The sequence below is a fragment of the Gastrolobium bilobum genome, unplaced genomic scaffold (genome assembly GCF_033153095.1).
Source record: "Gastrolobium bilobum isolate Gb01-03AN ecotype WA unplaced genomic scaffold, APGP_CSIRO_Gbil_v1 utg66984, whole genome shotgun sequence".
In the NCBI taxonomy this organism is placed as follows: domain Eukaryota; kingdom Viridiplantae; phylum Streptophyta; class Magnoliopsida; order Fabales; family Fabaceae; genus Gastrolobium; species Gastrolobium bilobum.
The window spans coordinates 43,992-68,036 of NW_026898532.1; the positions used below are offsets into that span (position 1 = coordinate 43,992).

Sequence of the window (24,045 nt, forward strand, 5' to 3'; positions counted from 1 at the left end):
AGTTTGAAGTAAGGTGAGGACAAAGATGATGCTCAAGCTCATTGTATCTCTCTATCTCTCTCTCTCTCTCTCCCTCTCTCACAGCTCATTTTGTCCCTTACTTTGTAAATGCCAAAAAAAAGAAAAAAAACTGTCATTTATAATGTAGCTTTGTTTTGTACACAAGGTCTTCAACAGCTTCCTGATCAAGTTTTTTTTCTTGCTATCATACTTGGAATCATATTGCTAGGATGCTGGATGCTTAGCTTTTTATCTGTTTTTGTGTATGTTTGTGATTTATTTTCTAGCTGATGTTACACATTCCTGAGATTGAAGGAGCTGGTGATGTGTGTTTTTATTTGGCTGGAATTTGACTTGATCTACATATGGACTTTCACGATGCCTTGTACCTGAAAAATGATAAGGAAATATGCCTTCTAATCATAAATTTGGATATAAGTTTTTAACTTATTAGCGAAGAAAAGAGATAATCAGCAACACAAACATAAAGTGATAAAGACACATGTCCCAACTTTGCACCACCCAGCACTGCTTCCCCTCTCTCCCCATCAATCCCATCTTTTGGTTTAAGGTTGTCTCCATTCTTGCTTCATTGACTAAGTTTTGTGAGCAACTTTAGATTTTGTTGTCTTTCCTAGTTGACCAATGTTTTTTCTCTTTCTTTTTTTTTTCTATGGGACTAACATTCTTTTCGATGAATAAAAAATAAAAGTAAAAGTAAACTAAATATATAAATAGAATGCATGGTCCTTTTATTAGAAATAGATTCAGGACAGTGAACGATTTATTTGGACATTTGTTGGTTTTGAATATCTAGAAGGGTGTTGAATTTTCAGGACTTTCTATAATTTGGATATTGGAATTTATGGAGAACAGAATGATTATTGCAGCCAAGAAGTACCCTGACTTCTTCAAAGTCTTCCTTCCAGTGCGCAGCTCTGAAAGAATGGTATTTTGTCAACTATAGTTTCTACAATCTAGATTTACATGAAGATATAACATTGCTGTCCTTAGACTAATATTTAGAACATTGCAAATAAGAATTAACTATATTGCTTTCGAAGTGGACCAGACAAATGCTGTTGTTGACTTCAAATCATTACCAAAGTATTACAATATACCTTTTAAGTAACATTTATCTTATTCTTAGTGAGTCATAAGAAGCTCACATTTTTTTATTAAAAAAAATTAAATTGTTGCAGCTTATCCCAAATGCTTTTGTGAAGTTGACATACTTACCTGAGGATGTCATCCTTAAAAATCGTAGTGGGAGAGTTTGGCATGTCAAAACACGTATCATTGGTGGCCAATTATATTTTGATGATGGTTGGAAGCAGTTCCAAGGAGAAAATTCTCTAGAGGTTGCAGACTTTCTTATTTTTACATATGATGGAAGCAATGTGATCAAGGTTAAGATCCTTGAACAATCAGGGTGTGAAAAGATAGAGGTAGAGAAGGAGGGAGAACATAGAAAAGAAACGGATTGTGTGAGGGAGTTGATTGAGAAGGAGATAGAAGAGAAAGTAGAAGAAAAATGTGAGGAGATAATTATACCAGAGGAGGAACATGAAGAAGAGGATTTTGTGATGGAGGAGGAGGAAGAAGAACAAGAACAGGAACAAGATGAAGATGATAATGAGGATGACTATGATGATGAGGAGGAGGATGACGATGATGACGATGACGATGAAGAGTACATAGAGATGGAAGAAGAGAATGAAATAGAATACAGTGGAAACATGCGTGCACAATGTCACTGTAGAACCAGCAAACACCTTGTTATCCGCAAAGGTAAACTTTAACTTCATACTGAAAACTAATTTTGTTTATTTCATTTCAGTTTGTAGTGTTGCATGAGTCTGCCTTTACCTGCTTATTTATTTGGTTTAGAGAGGACTGTAAGAAGGTCTGCCACCAGAGGTGAATATCTTGATCTTGAAGATTATGGAATTGATGCAGAAATGTTTATTCAGCAGGACAATCCATACTTTGTTGCAAAACAAATTAAAACCAGACCCAACGAATTGGTTAGAATTATTTACCTGTTCTGTTCTAGTTCTATCCTTTTGTCTTTTCTAACCCATATAAATATTGGCATTTTGGACAATGGAGCATAGTTAGATGAGTTGAGTATGTTCATTTGCTTAAGCCTAGGTGGAGGAATTAGTACTTTTCACCACCTTCAACTTCTCATTGCTGATTAATATTCCTTTGCACTTCAAGCCCTTTTAATCTCTCCATATTATTATGTCCATATTAAAAATGTTAATTGAGTGATTATCCTTCTCTTACCCTAAATAAGTCAAGTAGTTGCAATTTATTATATTTTACTTTAGTCTTTAAGCTACGATGACTATTATTGTCTTAACAAATGCTATTACTCTTCCATCTACTGTATTTTTCACTTATGGCATCACCCTTTGCTATTGCAGCATATTCCAAGAATGATCATTAAAGACTTTTTCCTTAGCTTTCCAAAAAGGGTTACCCTTTCATGTTGCCAATGCAAGGTATAACTCTAAAATATTTAACTACCACTTTTAACAACTATGCAAGGGACATTCAATTATTTTGTGTTGTCTTGAGAATTTGAAAGTATAGTTGTGTTCCTTCTTCTCATCTGCTAATATATTTTTTTACTTACGGGATGCATCTTTGTTATTACAGGATATTCAAATAAACGAAGTAAGAAACTATCATCTCAGCTTGCCAGGACAGACACCAATCCGCCAAAAAAATACAGAAGGGATAGGAGAAGTATGCACATGGAAAGATGGTCGAGTATGTATCCTAGGGTGGGCAAGTTTTTGCAGAAAGAACAGGATCAAAGAAAATGATATATGCATATGTGAAATTGTGTTGGGGGAAGACCAAAAAGTTGAAATGTTAAGGGTGCATGCAAGTTGCGACAGGAAGGGATCAACACACTAGGCAACAATACTACCAATTATGTGGACTTGGAACTTGCTTATTATTAATTACATGCTGTAAAATATTTATATGAACTAATTTCTATAATTTTCTTATGAAATGGTTTCTGCCATGGCAATGATGACGATATTTATCTAATGCTTCATTGCACAATCATTTACATTATACTATTCCACCGCTTAACAAATTTGATGTTGAACTGAATTGCAAGTGTTTAGGGAGCGAGACTAAAATTACAGTAGTTGAACTTAGCAATTATGTTATTCAGATACAGTCTAAATCTCAAAACTAACAAGTAAGCAGAAAAAACATGTTTCAAAATTCAAATGAGTGAACTTAATTAGCTAGCAGATGGGAGTCAATTTTTTTGTTTTTTTCCTTGGCCAGCATCAAAAAGTTGCATGCCATAAAAACAAGAAGCTATCATATTTGCTTTTCAACCAACCACACCCTTCTTACCTTATCCATTTCTTCCTAGTAGTCCCAATACAAAGTCTCTTCCTTGCTACAAACCTTTTTACTTCAACAACCACAGGCTATTATTGGAAAGCCCTTCCAGCTCTACCTAAAAAAGGTTACTACTCATAGCACACATACCAATGTTATTTGATTTGTTTCTATCTTCCTTCTTTACCAGCAATTTTCTACACCATCAAGTGTGTTTAACTACTTTATATATTTTCTCCTCATTTCAGAGAACAATGGCAACAGGCTCAGCAACAATGTCTCCTGCTACAATCACTGTTGTAGGCAGTGCCACCGTTGGAAGGTCAAGCAGGAGGAAGAATAATGTGCATTACATAACAGGGCTCAATTCTTTTGGTGGGTTGAAGGCTCAGAACAGTGTCACCTCATTAGGCCTTCCTGTATGCACTGAGCAATCCTTTGCAAAAGTGGTGAGCTCCTTGAAATCTCCATTGCAGGGAAAGGGAAGAAGTGGAGGAGCTGCTTCTTCAACATGTAATGCTGCAGGCGAAATTTTCCAAATTGCAGCCATTATGAATGGGCTTGTTCTTGTTGGGGTTGCTGTAGGATTTGTTCTTCTTCGAATTGAAGCATATGTGGAGGAGGCTGAGTGAGAATCTCATAAACTTCATTTGATTCATGTAATTTTATTTTCTTAATAAAAATGAAAATTGTATCTTTCATTTAGGTTATCTAAATCCTCTTATATGAATTTTTTATGGAGACAAAGAACTGTACACAATTTTTCTGATTTCTGGCATAAAAAGTTGGTGATATATGGAGATAAAGACAAAATATCCTCTTGGAGAACTTGGAAGATTACCCTATTGAGAGTTTGCTATAAATATGTAGTCTAAATAAGAAATCAATTTCAATTGGTTTTGGTATTATTATAATAACTAGGCAGACAACTGGACCTTATAATAATTTTATTCATATCCTTTCATTTTCTGAATATGGGTCACGGAGACAGTTACTCCATCTCCCTTAGAAGTGCGTCTTATGTAAATACCATCCATAAAGAAGAGAAAGAAAATGAGAAAATGAGAAATTTTGCAACAACAGATTAAAAGAAATACCTCTTTTAAGTGTTTTTTCTTTTTTTCTTTTTTGTTATCAATGCAACACACAAAACTAAACTGTCAGCTGATGGTGAATAAGAAACATCTCTTATAATTCATTGAAATTTAAGGGAGTTTATGATGTAATGAACAAGATCTTGAGATAGCATGCTTCTTACATTTATTGAAAGATCCTACCACAGAAGACAAATACCCTAATAGACACTAGACAGTTTTAAAACTGTACCAACATCATATAGCTGATAAATTTGTTAAAGATTTCCTGACAAGTTATAAAACCCAACAGATTGTTGGATACGACCTCCATGTAAACCTGGGCTAGTATAAAATACACTATAGCTTATTGCATTGCATGGCATAAAATCAGGTCTCTTATATACACTTGAGACCTTAAAAATGCATGCACCAGGCCTTTTTAACAAACTGTGGTCGATTGTTTGGCCTGCTTAAAACTTTCATTGGCATTAGCAGAGTCTGCACCTTTGCTTTGAAGTCTCTCATATTCCAACCGGTTTGTAATGGTGCATTTTCTAGCTAGTTTCAAGCAAACAATTCCTGCAAATATCAGAATTGCAGAAAGGATCCAACTGAATTGTAAATTGGCTAATCCTCTGGCCCGAAAATAAGCCTCTTTAGAGCCACAAGTAACTGCTCCAAGCATGTCATTGCCACTGGCTTTGGCCAAATTCATTACACACCCTTCAGGGACAAATGCAGGAACCCATAGCATAAACCCCATGTTTATAAACCAACACCCTTGGAAGATGACTGAAATAGAAAGTACAAGAGCCGCATTGAAATTGTTAGGGAAAATAGTTGCAGCCAGAGATGCTAGAAGTGTGACAAGCACTATAAGCTGCAACAACCAGTGGCAATGGCCTTCAAGTCCAACATGGTCTGTGGAGTGAAAATGGAGTAGGAAGAGCTCTTGACTAAACACTGAGGATGCAAGTATCCCAACAAATCCAGAGAAGAGATCAAGTGTATCAGTTAACTCAGTCGAGAGGGAGAAACCAGCAAACAAAGCAAGGTGTATGAACATAGTTGCATGCTCAAAGTGAACAAGCTTAAAAGCATAGTGGAAATGAGGAAAGTCTAGAACTTGCATGAAAATTGCGAGGATGGAAAAAGATAAAATGGAAACAAGCTCCAAGTGTTTAAGTCTAGACTTAGGGGTATTAAATTGGTACCAGAATCTTACAGTGAAGTTTGCAGGGCCTTTCACAAGGTAAGATCTAATGGTGTTGATCATGTGCCACAGGCCAAGAAGGGCAAGTGCTGATCCAGGAACTATGTGTCCTACAAAGGTGCCCATGGCAATGTTTTTTTCTTCAGAAGACAACCATTTTTTGAGTTAGGCTTCTTCATTTAAATATATGAAGCCATTGCAAACATGATGCGTGCACGAAATAAAGTACTTTATATGATATATGATTAGTCCAAACATTTCACTAAGTGCATGGTGCATGTGTTTCCACAAACTGAAAAGAGAACCTACTATGAGCAACATCCTGAAAGAAAAGGTTGAGGGATAGGTAGTTTTCTTCAAAACTCTATGCACTCTAATTGGAAATCCGCATCAGAGTTGGGAGGATAAGATATAACTCCACTATAAAAAACGCCAAATATAACAGGAATCAACAAATACAAACCTTCCTTTAATTGTGAAACTGAAAACTACTACTGGCGATAGTGGTTTTGGCTTTCTGCATTGAACCATACAAAGCAATATGAACCACATAATAAACTTATGTGGCGAGCGAGATGTTCCCACTCATTAAAATATTTTGATTCTCCATTACATAAACTTCATGTAAAAAGAAGCATATGCTAGCGAAAGCAACAAGATTCTTGGTATATTATTTTACCACCATAGTGATGTTGTTTTGTATTAATAATCCCGCGGCATGTGGACCACTCGGAAAAGTTAAAGTTCTCATTATAGACATATAAAATGATATTTCATATTGCAAATTATATAAATATTAACAAAGAAAAATAAGACATCTATCTATCTATATATATATATATATATATATATAAAGGAGAGTTCAATGTTGAAAACTTTGCTGATGTGTCATCTTCTCATCAATCTGAGCTTTGTGTTTACACTGTTTCATTTTGAATTTTTTCCTCCTTTAGAAACTTTTTTAATTAAAATAAAATATTTTTAAAATATTTTTTAATTAATTTTAATTAAAAACGTTATTTTCTTTTTGTGAAAAATGGTGAAGCTTTTATATCAGTTCACCTTTTCAATGCAATTAAATCTCATTACCTTCTCCTTGGAAAATGTTGGGCACATGCATCTATATATATTGTTAAACATTTTAAAATTGTAAAATACGAAACAAATAAAAAAATGTTTTATTGAGTTTTGATTTAATTGAGTTGTGGTGGCAGACACCTCATTCAATGCCCAACTCAGTTGTTTCATGTCAGACTTTAATGATGATTTCTAAATTTGAATTGAGAGGCTCTTTCCAAAATTTCAAATTCAAACTGATCATGATTTCTACATTGGAATGATCGGCTCTTTTAAAACAATATATGATTTCGATTTAAAATTTCAAAATATGATTTCGATTTCGTTTTTGAAATTTCATTTTTTAAATATTTCGATTTAATTTTTTAAATTCAAATTGTAATGGTGGCAGACAATTTGGTAAATTGGAAAAATTATTTCTTTTAAAAATCAAAAATTCCTTTTTTTAAATTCGAAAAAGAAAACAATTGTGGTGGCAGACAAGTCATTAAATGTCCCACTGTTGTTCACATTGGAATTGGTCAGCTGATTTAATTGCTTTTTACATTGGAATTACTCATCTGATCTAAAATTCGAATTTTGAATTTAAAATATGGATGGTGGGAAAAGATTTGGAAAGTTTTGGGTGGCATTCAGCTAATTCTATAAAAGGGAACGTTGTGAATTGTTTCTTTGAGAGAAATTCTTTCAGAGAAATATCCTGCTTCTTTTCTTCTTTTCCGTCTTCTTAAACAAAATGGTTTCAAGATAGGATTTTATAAAGGATCATAATACTGATCGTTTTTTTATTGTTTTCGTGGCTGTTGTTATGATTTTCGTTTTTTGTTGTTGTTGATACTTTGTCTTTGTATATCGTATTTCATGCTGTGTAGTTCTTGCCTGCATTTTTTTTTCGTTCGTATGTGTAGCGAATGTTGTATTATTATTATTTTTGTTTACTTTATAAACAAATTGCTATGAATTCGTTTTCATTTTTTGTATACTAATTCTCTTTTTTTTTCATTTTCCAGGGAAGAAGGTTTCATAATATTGTTACAGATATAATTTTTCAAGTTAAAGATGGAAGTGAACCATAATGTTACTAGCAGGCACCTACCTGATAGCAAGATATTAGAGATGAAACAAATCCAAAGGCTCCGGTAACTCTGGGAATGGCTTTGTTTATACTCATGTTTATTAGCAGAGAACATAATGATTTAGAATTTGTAAATTTATCTGATAATGTAAATGACATTCCTAACGTGCACGTTTTTGTGGTTAAATTATCCTTTGTCTTGGAAGGGAACTGATAAAATTAAAGTCATAATGCTCAAAGCATGCAACAAGAAGGAAGTGAAGTGGAGTGGAAAAGCCTTCAAGAAACTGAAAAACCTTAAAATTCTGATTATTGAAGAGGCAATCTTTTCTACAGGCGCCCAACATCTACTAAATAATTTGAGAGTGCTAGATTGGAGTTATTATCCATCGCAGTTTTTACCATCTGATTTTAGTCCCAAAGAACTCGAGATACTCAATATGTCCAATAGTTGCCTTAAATTCCTCCAACCACTGAAGGCATGTATCAGTTTCAAAGTTTTTATTGTTAATATATTTTCCTCTTAAAAGTTCATAACTTAGCGTCATTTGTTGTTATTTTGCAGAGGTTTGAGACCTTGTTTTCAATAATGCTTGAAGGTTGCAAGTTCTTAACTGAACTACCAAGCCTATGTGAAGTAACATTCTTGATGAATCTGACTCTTGATAAATGCACTAATTTAGTTAAAGTTCATGATTCAGTTGGGTTTCTTATAATCTCCACTCCTTGAATGTTACAAGATGCACCCACTTCTTAACAAATCCAAAGTTTCACTGACAAGGATTTCATGTTTATGCAATGCAGTTGTTTCCTACTCCAGTCAAGTCCAAAACATCGTGACCATAAAAGAACAGATGATGATATTTGAAAATGATGGTGTGAGAATTTAGCAATTCGCAGATCAATGAAGTGTCTTCTAAATGTCATCATAGTTAGTGTTAATGTTATCACACTTAACTGTTCTATATAGCAGAAAACAATATTTGTTATCCCATATATCTACCAATTAATTGACATTAGATGTGAATTCCAACAAATAAAACCAAGAAATGCTTATGTAAATGTGCTACACAAGTGGGTGGTGACTGGAGGTCATCATTAGAAATTTTGCTTCTCAGCTCTCAGTTTTAGATTGATAGATTTTGTATTAGAAAGTACTAAATTTGGATATGACTGTCATACTTCAAACGGTGCATTGTATTTTCTACTCTCCAATTTTTTCTTCCGAAAAATGGTGTTTCACAACCTTGCATTTGATAATGACATCAATGAATACAAAGGTGAAGATATTCATTTTGCAATAGATTTCAATTGCTACAAATGGAAATCCAAACAAATTTTTATATAATTTACATGAGAACGATAGCATGAGTTTAATGAAAATTTAATTTTTCCACTTTTAGAAACGTTTCAAATTTGAATTTTTTATTTCATAAGTGGAAAAAATTTTCAGCATTCATTATAAAATATTTCACTTTTTAGATTTGAATTTTAAAATTTGAACTTGATGTGTGGGAAAATAGGTCATCGTTTATTACAAATATAAAATTACACTACTTTATGCATTGGAAATTGAGTCTATTGATTTTGCTACGTTCAAGAAAAACTATAATAACAATGAAGCCACTTTAAAATATTTCCTGTTTAATAAGTTTCTAAATTCGAAATTTTAATTCAAATTTTTAATTCTATCACTTCTTGATGCATTGGAATTGGTTAAGTCTATTAATGATATTTATTATTATACCTAAAAAAAATTTATACATAGATAATTGTTAACCCTATTAATATCCCACTATTGAGCTTAATTAGTAAAAAACATAAAATTATTTTGTGTATAAAATTATATATTAAATAAAAAAATATTTAAAATTATAAAAACATATGCATAGTTGATAAAAACAAATTTAAATTTAAATTTAAATAAAAAAATGAGAAATGACATATTTATACTTTAAGAAGAAATAAATTAAAAATTTAAGTTAAAAAAGAATAAAAAAAAAAGGTATGCGTACAAGGATTTTTATTTAAAAATATCAACATAAACATTTTAAATATATAGGTATAATCAATATAAAAAATTATAAAATTAAAAGATTAAAAATTAATTTTTCAAAAAATATGTATCATTAGTAACCATTTTGTTATTAATTTTAAAATATTTTAAATTAAAATTGTTATTAATTCATTTTCGTGAAAATAGTGCAGCTTTTTATTATGGTTCAGATTTTAAATTAAATCATGTTTCTTATATAATTAAATTTAAGTCGCAAAAACTATAATATTTTTAATTAAAAATTTAATATGAAATTATTATTATTGTTTTTGTTTAAAAAAACTTTTTTTTACAAGTCTGTTTCAAATTGGAAACGTTAGAAATTGTAACACCCCGTATATATCCGGTAATGTCATCATACTATCGTATTTAAGCTGCGCTTAATTAAAAATGCGGAATATCTTTTTCTTTTCAATTATGAAGTCATTATCATTACCAACTTGCTTATTAATCAATTAATAAAACAGCCCGTATGCAATTGCAATAAAACAGCTAACTGAAATACCTCATTAAATAAAATAACATAATGTAAGGCTCTAGTCACGAAACTATAACACGTAGACCGGACCAACTATCAGTTTATACAACCAAACTCAAAAGTACTAACGACATAGTGGCATGGACAACTCTCATGCTCACCCAAATAAGGCAACAAAGCCCAACATAAGTCTCAACATCAACAACATATAATAGTGCGGAAAACATAAACAGCATCCAATCCATCATGCTAGCAAATAAGCAGTAATATCATAATCAGCTAAGCTATGGCCTCCTGCCGCCAGAGGCATCAGTCGCCATACTACCTAAACCTGAAATAAACATTCCCCAAACGTGGGGTGAGATCTTTAAACAAGAAATCTCAGTAAGTCAAGGGTTCCTCAAGGGTCTTCCACCCCAAGCTCACTTACATGTGCAATATAAGTTTAAAAGCAGTTCATCAATATCATTTCTGAAACAGTGTAATGCAGCAGATAATCATGTCATGTGTGTCAATTCTATTCTATTGGCCAGAGAAATGCAGGAATAACTATACGTCTATTACCCACAATTAGTGCAAGACGCCACTTGCATTCACCCCGGATCACCATATCGTATGACGCCACATACTCAGGCTTACCGTCAAGATGAAACAACACATGCATATTAAAAGCCATTACACATAAAGCTCAACAACATTTCAAATATTTAAAACATGTAACACAGCATGCATATAACCATACCCCCATGGGACATGGTGGAACCACAACATGGCTAAACCGAGGACACGAAAGCTTACCTTGCAAGCTAACACCCAAAGCCAAGAGTCCACAGCTCAAAGTCAAAACACAGCAGATTCACAATCTGTTATGGACCAACAATACATCAACAATCATACTCTACAAGTATACAACATAAAGACAACGCATTTTCATTACGTTTTACGTCTTAAGGCTTCTCACCAAGCCATAGGCCTTAATCACATGATTCTGACTTACATTAATTAATTACAGAAGTTCAACTTCCTCAAACTAGGGTCCACAAACACATAGATCAGTTCTGGATGAACAGTACGCTATTGTTCCTCGCAAACCCAGAATATCCGAATATTCCTCGGGGACATATCCGGATATGCAATATCCGGATATCTCACAGGCAATATCCGGATATCCAATATCCGGATTTCACTCTGGCAATATCCGGATATCCAGATTTCCAAATCCGGATATCAATATCTGGATATCCATATTCGGATATCAATATCCGGATATTCCACGTCAAATATCCGGATATTTCGCGACAGAATGCAGTTTCTGCATTTTGCGAAGATATCCCTCCAAGGTTCCATTTTTAACACTTCCAGAAGCTTAAACATGCATCTTAAGGTTCATATGACAGTTGGTTACTTGTTTAGCTCATTAAACATACCAAGACACCTCTTTTAATCATCAAAACACAAGATCAAGGTTGGTGACACTTACCAAGGTTCAAAACAGAGCAACAATGGCTCTTGGAGCTCACCACACTGCCTCTACAGGTCTAACCTTCAAGGCACACGAAAATGACAACACAAGCTAGGTTCTTTCTCATCAAAGGTTGACACTTTGAAGCTCACAAGCCAATAACAAGAGCTCTCACCAAAGGAACACCAACTCAGCCCCTCAACACCTCACTAACAACAACCACAACTCAGAAAGGAGCACTCACCCTCTTCACAAAGCTCACACACACTCAACCAAGTGTTTAGATGGTGAGACAAAGAAGAAAGATGAAGACTTTGCACAAAACAAGCATGGGAGGCTAAGGGAAGGTGGTGGCAGCAGCTGGCCTCCAAGTTACCCGTAGAGTGGCTGAAGAATCAGCCTAGGGTTTAGTGTCAAGCACTATATATTGGCGGTTAAGTCACTATCACACAATATTAGCTTTAATTGCTACGCTTAGCATTTTAATCCCAAACTTTGGATTCTTAACCTACTCAATTTTACAAGAATTATCATATTTTTCTTATAATTTTCGGAGCACCTTTCCAGTATGCGCTTTTCATAGACAGTACCAGTTTCTGGCACCAGTTCTCATTATTTTTACTTGAAACTCGTTTTACAAGTCTTACATATTATTCTAGTAACTATCATGCACTTATTATAATTTACTGGGATACTTTTTCGGTACGCATTTATACCGACTAGCAGAACCGGTATCTGCATTTTTCTTCCGAAAAGCGACTTTCAGCATTCTTACTCACTTACTATAATTATTAAAGCCTCATAATAATTAGTAGGGTCAATTATGGAATTATTTCCTAATTTCACATAATTAATTAATTAATTTCCTTAGTTAACGGCGTGGGTTCTTATACAGAAACTGACATTTAAAGTTTGAAATTTAACTCCATAATTCAATATGAAGGTAGACGGTTGCCTTCTTCGTATGTCTGACTTTTTGTATTGTAAAGTTGTTTTTACAAAATTATTTATATTTTAAAATAAATTTGAAATTTGGAAATAAACTAAATGAAAAATTATGTGAACAATTTTTGGTGGCACACAACTCATCAATGTCCCACTGCATTTTACATTGAAATTTCCAAATTAATAATAACTCAACTCTTCTAAATTTTGAATTTGAATTTTTAACTTTGTAATGATGGAAAAACTTTTGGAAAAATTTTTGTGGCAAACAACTAATTTAATGTCCCATTACTTTTTGTTGTTGTATATTATGAGTAAAAAATACCTCTACTTTTCTTTTGATGTATGTCCCACAATTTTTTTCAGTAATTGTTAGCCCTATTAATGTTGCATAAAAAAACATTAAAAAAAATTGTAAAATAATAAAATTATTTATATTGTAAAATAAATTCAAAATTTTAAAATAAATTAAATGAAAAATTATGTGAACAATTTATGGTGGCAGACAACTCATTCAATGTCCCACTGCATTCTACATTGGAATTTTCAAATTAATAATAACTCAACTCTTTTAAATTTTGAATTTATGTTTAAATTTGAATTTTGAATTTGAATTTTTAACTTTGTAATGGTGGGAAAACTTTTGAAAAAATATTTGTGGCAGACAACTCATTTAATGTCCCACAACTGTTCTTTTGTTGTATATTATGAGTAAAAAAGATCTCTACTTTTTTTTTGTTGTATATCCTACTATTTTTTGTATGGATAATTGTTAGCCCTATTAATGCTGCATAAAAGAAACAAAAACATTAAAAAAATATTGTAAAATAACAAAATTATTTATATTGAATTATAAATTCAAAATTTGAAAATAAATTAAATGAAAAATTATGTGAACTTGATATGTGGGAAAAGAGTTCAGCATTTAATATTTATGCACTTGGAAAAGATATATATAATAAATTTGAATTTAATATAAAATTATAAATTAAACAATAAATATTTAAAATTATAAAAATACATTTATAGTAGATAAAAATTATTTAAAATAACAAATTTAAATGAAAAAATAAGAAATGGCATAATTTATACTTTACAAAAAATAAATAAATTTTTTAATTTATACATGTATAACCAATTAAAAAAATATACATGTATTTTTTTAAAAAAAATATTTAACATAAGCATTTTAAATATACATGCATAACCAATTTAAAACATATATAAAAATCATAAATTAAAATAGAAAAAAATTATATATAAAAATATGTATAATTAATATAAAAAAATTTAAATTTTAAATTTAAATAAAAAATGACGTCGATCATTCTGTATAAAATTTTTTATTAAAATTAAGAACTATTAAAAGGAAAATTTTAATTTAGTACATAAGAAAGAAATTAAACTTTCATTTTTCTTATTACAAGAGTGTAATTAACACAAATACTTGCAAAAAATAATTATTTATATAAAATACTGACAGTTAGAGGTGAAAAACTGGGTTCGGCCCGAGGGCCGGCCCGCCAATAGATTTTTATAATTCAATTGAAAATTTATATTTCTTCTTTTATAATTAAATTACTAAATATGTTTACCAAAAAAAGAAATACTAAATCTGATTTCGATTTTTGTAAATACAAATTTGTGAAATTCCAAAGACTAACGACACTAATCCTTACCAAAAAAAAATTATTTATATAAAATGCTGACAGTTAGAGGTGAAAAATTGAGCTCGGCCCAGAGGGCCGGCCCGCCATTATATTTTTATAATTCAATTGAAATTTTATTCTTCTTCTTTTATAATTAAATTACTAAATCTGATTTCAATTTTTGTAAATATAAATTTGTGAAATTCCAAAGACTAACGACACTAATCCTTGCAAAAAAAAAAATTGTTTATTATTATTTAATAAATGTGATTGTAGTAAATGAAAGTTCATATCTGAGTTAAAATATAAAAATCTAGACGCAACTATAAAAACCTTTTACATGCTGATAGTTAGTGGTGGCAAACTGGACTCAGCCCGGAGGGCCGGCCCACCAATACATTTTTATAATTAAATTAAAATTTCATCCTTCTTCTTTTATAATTATATTCCTAAATCTGATTTTAATTTTTGTAAATACAAATTTGTAAAATTCCAAATACTAAAGACACAAATCCTTGCAAATAATAATTATTTATTATTATTTTTTAAATGTGATTGCAATAAATGAAAGTCTATCTCAAAGATTAGTATAGTTGCTTTGATTCTGTTTATATGCATTTGTTGCAATGTAAGCAAAAAATATGGCTCGTACATGCTTATTTGAATAAGTTGCATTCAAATCCCGTTCAAACAACATTTTTTTTGGTCCTTAAAAAAATTTAATCCAATATTTTTTTTTGCTGATACTATGACTTTTGGGTGTTAACCTATTAGTGTTACTTATTTAATAAGTTTTTGCCTTCTGTATCGTAGGCACAAGGAACGAAAATCACACAGGAAATGACATGTGTAAGTGTTGAACTCATCCCTCCAATGATTGCTACGAAATGACACTAAATGAATAGCATTTTCATATTATAGGTAAAAGTTGATCTTTTAAATCCATATTTGCTTGGTGTTATTGTTACCTTGATTTTGTTGATGAATGTTATAATTAGCAATGATTTGTATGCATTTTTTTTATATCCCTTCCTTATGTTAACATGGTGTATTATAACGTAATTATGATGTAATTGTATGCAAAATTAATTATCCCTCTGAGTAGCATATTTTTGTTTGTGGTTGATATTTGTAAAGTTCTGTGTCAATACTGTAACTTTTTTCACCTGAAATATAGAACAAAATAGCAATACAGTTTTTTGTAAGTATAAGATTTACAGTGCGATTAACCAACCACGGCGAACGACAAAAATATTAATCTTTTTTCCCCGTGCATCGCACGGGTAATATACTAGTTAGAATTACTATAACAACGAGCTTCTGTTGAATAAATGTACAACAATAAGATGTATAATTGTAGATGAAACAACAATGTTAAACATGGCTCAACAGAGCCATCTTTATTACATGAAGATACACTGACAAAAAGGTAAAAATATATCTCTAGCTAAATGGTGAAAACTTCCAATTTTGTTTGCCTAAAAAAAAGAGAAAACAAAAAGATGAATTATGCATTTGAGATACCTCTTGGCTAATTGGTGGTCAGCTATCGGGCATCCTTCCTTTAAATTCTAAAAGTAAATATCATTTTTGGTCCTCAGCAAATTTTACGATGCTCGTTTAAGTCCCTAGCAAATAAAAGGGTCCATCGTGGTTCCTAAGAAATTCAAAATAGACTCATTCAGTTGAAATCGTGGTCCCTCACAAATTAAAAAAAGACCTATATTAGTCCCTAAAAGGACTAAAATGGATCCATTTTGAATTTCTTAGGGACCACGATGGGCTTTTTTATTTGCTAGGGACTAAAGCGAGCATCATGAAATGGCTGAGGACCAAAAAGTGCATTTACTCAAATTCTAATTGTAGTTTACAACTTTATATTGAGGACTGAGAAAAAGTTTATTTACTGTACAAGTTTATAGAAGTTAGAACACCATTTCAAAATTAGACAGAGAAAACTACGGGACTGAAAAATGGCACGAACATGGGTATACAAAGCTTGAACTTCCATTTTCATACATATACATATATATATATATATATATATATATACATATATATATACATTTGGAAACTGATCCTGGTTACCTCTTTGAGGCGAATCAGAACCCCCTGGTATCCCCACGGGTTCGACTCTTTGAGCCGCCTATGGGACTAATCAAGAGTTCGGATGCGAGTCCAAGGATTACGGTACTTATGCCCCTCCCCAGATGGTATTGGTGGGATTCGAACCGAGGTCCTCTTCCACCACTCAGTCCCCATGCTACCAACTGAGCCACCACACTTGGGTTATATATATATATATATATATATGGGATTGGATATTGTCACTGTTAGATTGGTAGTAGCGATCCCACGGTCCTCATTGGTATCTTAAATAGCCCATCTCTATTCGTTTCTCTCTCCCCCTTCTCTCTCTTCTCCTCTCTCTCACTATACACTCTGTCGCCGCCGCCACTGCCCATAGCCTCTGTCCCGACGGCGCCGCCCGCCTCCATCGTGCCGCCGTCTTCCTCCATCGCGCAGCCTCCGTCGCGCCGCCAACGCTGCATCCAGCGGAGAGCTTGAATATTATCGCGGTTTAAGATTCGAGATTCGATTTACCATATTCGAGCTCTTGCGTGTGTGTCTGTCTCTTCTTTACCAAAAATTTAAAAATTGTGAATAATATAAAGAAACTATCTATTCAATGTGTATCAAATTTTAAATTTTTTTTACTCATCTCTCTAATTTTTAAAAATTTGATACACAATGATTTAAAAATTTATCTCTCTATTCACTGAGTCTGCAACATCTTTAAGATGGATCTGTCAATGAGTGATGAAGCGAGTTAAGTTAAAAGAGAAGAAAAACCCTCTATTCCTAAAAAGCAAAGGCAAAAAGATACAACGATGTATATGGAGAGTTGTTTCGTATTTAAAAGAAGTGCTTTAGAGTTGAAGGGTAGGCTTTGTTTGTTCAAAATGCAGCTGCGGCAGCGCGACGGAGGCTTGGCGGCGGTGCGACGGAGGCAGGCGGCGCCATCGGGACAGAGGCTATGGGCAGCGGCGGCGGCAAAGTTTATAGTGAGAGAGAGAAGGGAAGAGAGAGAAAGGAATAAAGAGGGGCTATTTAAGAGATCAATGAGGACCGTGGGATCGCTACTACCAATCTAACGGCGAGATTGATTGGTAGTAACATTGGTTGTAACTTTACTTGGTTGTCACAATATCCTGTCCTTATATATATATATATATATATATATATATATATATATATATATATATGGGAAGGATCCGTTTACAAACTTTTTTGAATTTTTTTTACAAATTACACTCCTGGGAGAACATAGTGTAGTTTGTAAGAGTTTGTAAACAAAAAAGTTTGTAAATATAATTTGCCCTATATATATATGGGCTTATCATTTCTCAAGCTGCTTGAGATAATTTTATCTCTGGCTACTAAATCATAACCGTACAAAGATGGATCAAATGGTGATAAAGGAAGAGAGAGAAAAAGGAAATAATAACCATTCAAAGGTGAATCAATTAATATAAGGAAATAAATAAACAAAACGACGTAGTTTTGGGATGATTGGAAATAAACTTATCATATATATATATATATATATATATATAGGGTTTAATGTATTTAATATTACAGAAAATAAAATTATCTCCTACACATATAAAAATATATGAACTCATTTTCTTTTTCTCTTCTCACTATAAGTTTATTTGGATGTCTGTTTAAAAAAAATGTAAAAAAACCTGTTGTTTTTTTTAAGCTAAACATTTTAGCTTTTAAAAAAACATAAGTCAAAAGTCAAATTTTTTTTTCAAAAACTCAATATTTTTTTAAGAATATAAATAACTCTAACTTTTATAAAAAATATTTTTAAAATAAACAAGACATAAAAATTGTGTTTTTTTTTTAAGGGGAAACAAACTGTGGATCTTAGTGCGTTTATCCCAAAGTGGTGAATTAGGGCCACATCCTTTTCGTACAAACTAAAATAATAAATGAATCAAGTGCGTCTTTTGAATTTTGAGGTTTTTTTTTTTTTTTTTGCAGTCTTTTAACAGATTCCAAAAACAATAATAATAATAACTGTTACAAAGCATGCGCTTAATTAAATATAGTATAAGAGTAAAACTAGTTTTAATAATGTCATTCAATCATCTGTTACCACATCATTTGACGAGTTTGAAAACACGAGATGGTCAAATTTATTGAATAATGTAACAAAAACACTATCATATAACAATATAAAAATCTTTATACAAAATTAAACTCATAATAAATACCAAGTTCGTCAATGTGAAAATAACAGATATACACACTCGAGCAAATAAAAATGCATAGAAGTTTTTAAAACCAAAATAAAAATGCAAGGTCGTTTGTCTGCATGGTTAATCGTACATGGATTAGTTCATAAATATGTGGGTTTCAAATTACCAGGCACTGAGACTTTATTACAAATAAAGCCCGAGGGTTGGCATTCCGTCGCTCCTAAAATACTCATTAAAAAAAGGAGCTAAAAATGAAAATATGCTTTGAACAAACATTAAAACTTCCTTATTCAATCAACCAGATTAAATGATAAGCTGATTTTCTCCTTATAAACTATGAACTATGAAGTAATATGCCACGTCAAGTGCTATCGGTAAGAACCCACACCGTTAATTTAGGAAAATAATTAATTAATTATGAAATTAATGAGACAATTCCATAATTGACCCTAATAATTATCAGAAGGCTTAAATAATCATGGTAAGTGATTAATAATGTTGAAAGTCGTTTTTCTGACGAGAAGTGCAGATATCGGTTCTGCCTCACGGTATAAATGCGTACCGATGAAGTACTCCGGAAAATTATGAAAAGTGTATATTACTAGAATAATATATAGACTAGTATAACAAGTTTCAAGTCAAAATAATGAGAATTGGTTTCAGAATTGATACCGGCTACGTAAAAGCGCGTACCGGCAAAGTGCTGCGAAAAATAAAATAAAAATATGAAAAATCCTAGAAAAATGGCTATGTTCAGAATCCCAATTTTGAGATTAGAATGCTAAGCGTAACTATTAGTGCTAATACAGTGTGTTTAAACTTAAGCAGGCTATATATATACTTATTTTGGCCCAAAACCCTAGGACATACTCTAATCCTGCTTTTCTGGAGCTTTGAGGCTGTCACCCTTGCCATCCTCTTCTTCCACCATAGAAGCCCTCAAGAGATCATTTTTCTTCCTAGTTTCCTCATTGAATCACCATAGATGTTGAGACAAGTCTTGTGAGGTTGAGAGCCACCTTGTTCTAAGTCTTTGCAGCCTCTAGGTTGAGTGTGTGATGGCTGACTTCACTGTTTTGTGGGGAAGGAGCCATTGTCTTGGCTTTTGGAGCTTCAAGGAGCTAACTTTGTGGAGAAAGAACCATTCTTGATCACCATTTTCGTGACTTTGTAAAGTCATATTGTTGGAGCTTCATAGAGAGCTCCAAGAGCACCTCTCTTTTCTGTTTTGGAGCTTGGGGTATGTTCCTCACCTTTGATCATGAGTTTCCTTGTTAAAGATCAAGTCTTGACATGTAAAATGAGTTAAATAGGTAACCAACATGAACATGAACCTAAGAGTGTATAAAAATGCATGCTTGGACGCTGAAATGGGTTAAAAATTGAACCTTGGAAGTGATATCTCGCGAAATGCAACAACTGCATTTTGTCGCGCAATATCCGGATATGGGGTTGGAGATATCCGGATATGGATATCCGGATATGATATCCGGATATGCCCCCGACAAATATCCGGATATTCTGAGAATTTCGAGACAGTGACTGTTCTGTTCATACAGAACTATATTTGGGGTTTATGGACCCTAGATTGGTTAGTTGAACCTCTGTAATAAATATTCTAAGTCAGAATCAATGGGATTATGGGCTTATGGCTTTGTGAGAAGCCTAATGGCATGAAACGTAAAAGGAAAACGTTGTCGTTATGTCTTGAACTATTAGGATACGAATATTGATGTGATTGTTGGTATAAACAGACTGTGAGAGTGTTGTTGTGGACCTTGGACTTGGTTGGACTCTTGAGTTGGATAGTTAACTTGCAAGGTAAGCTTTCGTGTCCTCGGTTTAGCCATTGTTGGTTCCACCATACCCCATGGGGGAATGATTTATATGCATGATGTGTTTTCATGTATTGATATTTAAAATGTTGTTGAGTTGTTATGTGCAAGTGTCTTATGATATGCATGTGTTGTTCCACCTAGACGGTAAGCCTGAGTATGTAGTAGACATACAATAGGGTGATTCTATGGGTAGGTGCAAGTGGTGTCTTGCACTGATTGTAGGTAATAGACGTATGTAAATTCTGCATTTCTCTGGCCAGTAGAATATTTTGACACACATATGACATGATTATCTGTAGCATTGCACTGATTTTGGAACTTATACTGTAAACTGCTTTTGAACTTATATTGCACATGTACGTGAGCTTGGGGTGGAGAAATCCTTGAGGACCCCTTGCCTTACTGAGATTTCTGTTTAGAGATCTCACCCCACGTTTGGGGCACATTTTCAGGTTCAGGTAACTCGGGGGTTGAGACCTCGGGCGGCAGGAGGCCAGAGCTGATGTGATATGCTTGTTGTTTATACTGTTATGCTTGGATGCTGACATGTCCTATATTTATTATTATGTTTTTGTTGTTGAGACTCTGTTGGGCTTTGTACCCTCATTTGGTGAGCATGGGGGTTGTCCATGCTACATTGACTTGACTTTGTTGTTTTAGATTCGAGTTGTTTAATGTATCAGGATCATGGTCCGGACTACGTGTTGTAGTTTCGTGACTTAGATACTCACTTATTTATATTATGAGGTTATTCAGTGTAGTTAGTTGTCTATTTGCGATTACATACAGGCAATGTTTTGAATAAGGATTAAGTAATCAACTTGGTAATTAATAATGACGTCATAATTGAAAAGAAAAAGTTAATTCCACATTTTAATTAAGCAACGCTTAATAAGATGACATGATAACAAACCGGGTATACACGGGGTGTTACACCATCCAAGCACATCATCCAGAGGCTCGTGGTAGCAGAGAACTCTATTCACATCATGGTAGCAGAAAACTCTATTCACATCAGAAGAACATGACTATACAAATAACTAGGACTGATGCAGTACAATACTGCATAAAGCCACTAGCGTCTATACTCAGATGAGAGTAATAATTTAACTACAAAACAGTGCAGAGACTGAGGTCATGAGCAGACATTGAAAAGCAATAAATATTTTGCTCATTTTTTGCATCTATTCACAACAATCTTCCTGTGTAATTCAATGTAATTCAATCATTAGCTATTATTTTCTAAAATCAAACGGAAACACCAACAAACATTATGTTAAGAATATGGTACAAAACTAACATTAAAAAATTATTAAAATAAAACAAAATTATAATCTTACAATAAAAAGAAATTAGCTAAGGAAAATTATACTTTTTCAAGAACTCCATTAACTTGTTCTTCATATGCAGGTAAATGTTTGCTCAATGACACAGCCCGTAGAATCAAGAATGCCAAGACGCTTGTGTCCAAGGTAGAATTTTTTTCTTCTTGAACAGCTCTTTCTCAATTCAATTTCAAGTAAATGAAAGCACAAGTTCACTTATCATCATTTCCCACCAGGTCATCAACATTCTCCATCGCCTCAATTAAAGATAGGTAGGTGCTGTCATCTGGAGTTATACCTTTACTTACCATTTCTCTGAGGAGCTCTTCAGCATGCTCACCTTCTCTGTTTTTACACAAGCCTTGAATAAGAGCATTGTAAGTGAGAATCGTAGGATCAAATCCTATATTCAGCATTTCATCACGAACTCTAAAAGCATCCTTCATATCACCTCTTTTACTGTAACCACTAATGAGTGTATTGTAACTAATATGATCAGGTTTGATCCCCCTTCTCTTCATCTCATCAAGAAGTTGCCGAGCTTCATCCACTTTCCCTTCCCTGCAGTATCCTTGCATCAAGGTATTATAAGTGATTTCATCAGGAATAACCTTCATGTTATCCATCTCTTTCAAGAGTTGAAATGCACGATCAATATTACCATTTGCACAGTGACCATCAATCAATGCATTAAACATTATGATATCTGGCAAAAAACCTTCTTGTTGAATCTTCTTAAACAAGTCATCAGCCTCCTTCATTCTATTCCTTTTACCAAGAACGTATACAAGTGACGTATATGTTACCAGTGTTGGCTGAATCCTTTTTGTCACCATTTCATCATAAAGGCTGAAGGCTTTCTTTGCATCCCCACATCTGCAATACCCATTAATCAATATGTTATATGTAACAGCATCGGGCTTCAACCCTTTTTCTTTCATTTCTTTTATCATATTATCAGCTTCTCCCATCTTTCCTTCCATAAACAGTGCATGAATAAACAAATTATAGGTGACCAGAGATGCCATTATGCCTTTACTTATCATCTCATCCCTGTAGGCAAAAGCCTTATCCAGATCCCCTTTATTGCAGTACCCATCAATAAACGCATTATATGTTACTACATTGGGAACCAAGCCAAATTCTAACATGTTACTAAGCAACCCAGATGCCTCCTCAAGCCTTCCTTCTTTACACATCCCAGTAATAAATGAATTATACGTGTAGTAATCTGGCTCAAGACCTTTATCTTTCATTGTTTGAAAGATCACACGAGCCTCTTGGAACTTCCCTCTTAAACAGTATCCATGTATAACAGTGTTATAAGTAACAACATTAGGCTTCACCCCCACAGCCTCCATATTCCCAATAAACTCTTTTGCCTTCTTCAACTTCCCTTCTTTACACAACACATTAACCATTATGTTAAAAGTGCACACACTGGATTTGATTTGCATCCTGAACATTTCTGCATACAGAACCCAAGCCTTCTGGGTTCCATTCAATTTCAAGAACAGACTCAACATCTGATTGCAAGTCTCAATCTTGGGCACAACACCCTTTTCCTTCATCAAGTAGAAACACTCCAAAGCCTCATTGGGTTTCTTGAGTTCACAGTAAGCCCTGACCAGAAGGTCAAAGACAATGCTAGACTTAGCATTGAAACGATCACGGGCAAGTGCCAATTCATCTAAAATCATTCTGTTGGTGGCAATGCCAGTGTGAATGAGCTGGTGTAAGAGGTCAAGAGAGGGTTTTGGGGATGGAAGGCGATAGAGGATGCAAATGGCGAGGCAACGTGTTGTCAGGTCAAGGCAATGAGGGTGATTGTGAAGGTGGGTTACAAGGTGAAGAGCAAGTTGAGGGTTTTGGTGAATGCTGGTTAGCACGGAAGAGACAAGTGAGGGTGTGAGGTGTGGGGCAACCTGTTTGATGAAATGCCACTGAGAAGATTCAATGGAATGTAACAAAGTGGCTTCAGTGATTGGTGGGGGAATGGAGAAAGACGGTGTTTGGGGTTGGGAGACACAAGAGGAATAGCAATAGGAATAAGAATAGGGATGGGAGAGAAATTTGAGGATTGGGCGTTTGGAATTGAAGATTTTAAGCAATTTCATAGTGAAATAATGAAAACTCAAAAGTCAAAACTCAATACTGAGAGAACAAAATGGAACTTTGTTTGTTTAACGCATGCGCCTGCGA

At 33.4% G+C, this 24,045-nt stretch overlaps 3 protein-coding genes across 3 annotated transcripts; 1 reads left to right on the forward strand and 2 right to left on the reverse strand.

Moving 5' to 3' along the window:
- The first annotated feature begins 3,372 nt into the window (after nucleotides 1–3,372).
- Nucleotides 3,373–4,198, forward strand: LOC133317183 (uncharacterized). Its single transcript, XM_061519018.1, has 2 exons — nucleotides 3,373–3,505; nucleotides 3,627–4,198. Exon 2 carries the CDS (start codon nucleotides 3,633–3,635, stop codon nucleotides 4,008–4,010), a length of 378 nt encoding a protein of 125 aa, XP_061375002.1. The 5' UTR covers nucleotides 3,373–3,505; nucleotides 3,627–3,632; the 3' UTR covers nucleotides 4,011–4,198.
- Nucleotides 4,199–4,565: 367 nt separating this feature from the next.
- Nucleotides 4,566–5,910, reverse strand: LOC133317181 (uncharacterized). The gene has a single exon (XM_061519016.1). It carries the CDS (start codon nucleotides 5,791–5,793, stop codon nucleotides 4,894–4,896), a length of 900 nt encoding a protein of 299 aa, XP_061375000.1. The 5' UTR covers nucleotides 5,794–5,910; the 3' UTR covers nucleotides 4,566–4,893.
- Nucleotides 5,911–21,960: 16,050 nt separating this feature from the next.
- LOC133317179 (pentatricopeptide repeat-containing protein At2g15630, mitochondrial) lies at nucleotides 21,961–23,960 on the reverse strand. The gene has a single exon (XM_061519014.1). It carries the CDS (start codon nucleotides 23,958–23,960, stop codon nucleotides 22,056–22,058), a length of 1,905 nt encoding a protein of 634 aa, XP_061374998.1. The 3' UTR covers nucleotides 21,961–22,055.
- Between the last annotated feature and the right edge of the window lie 85 nt (nucleotides 23,961–24,045).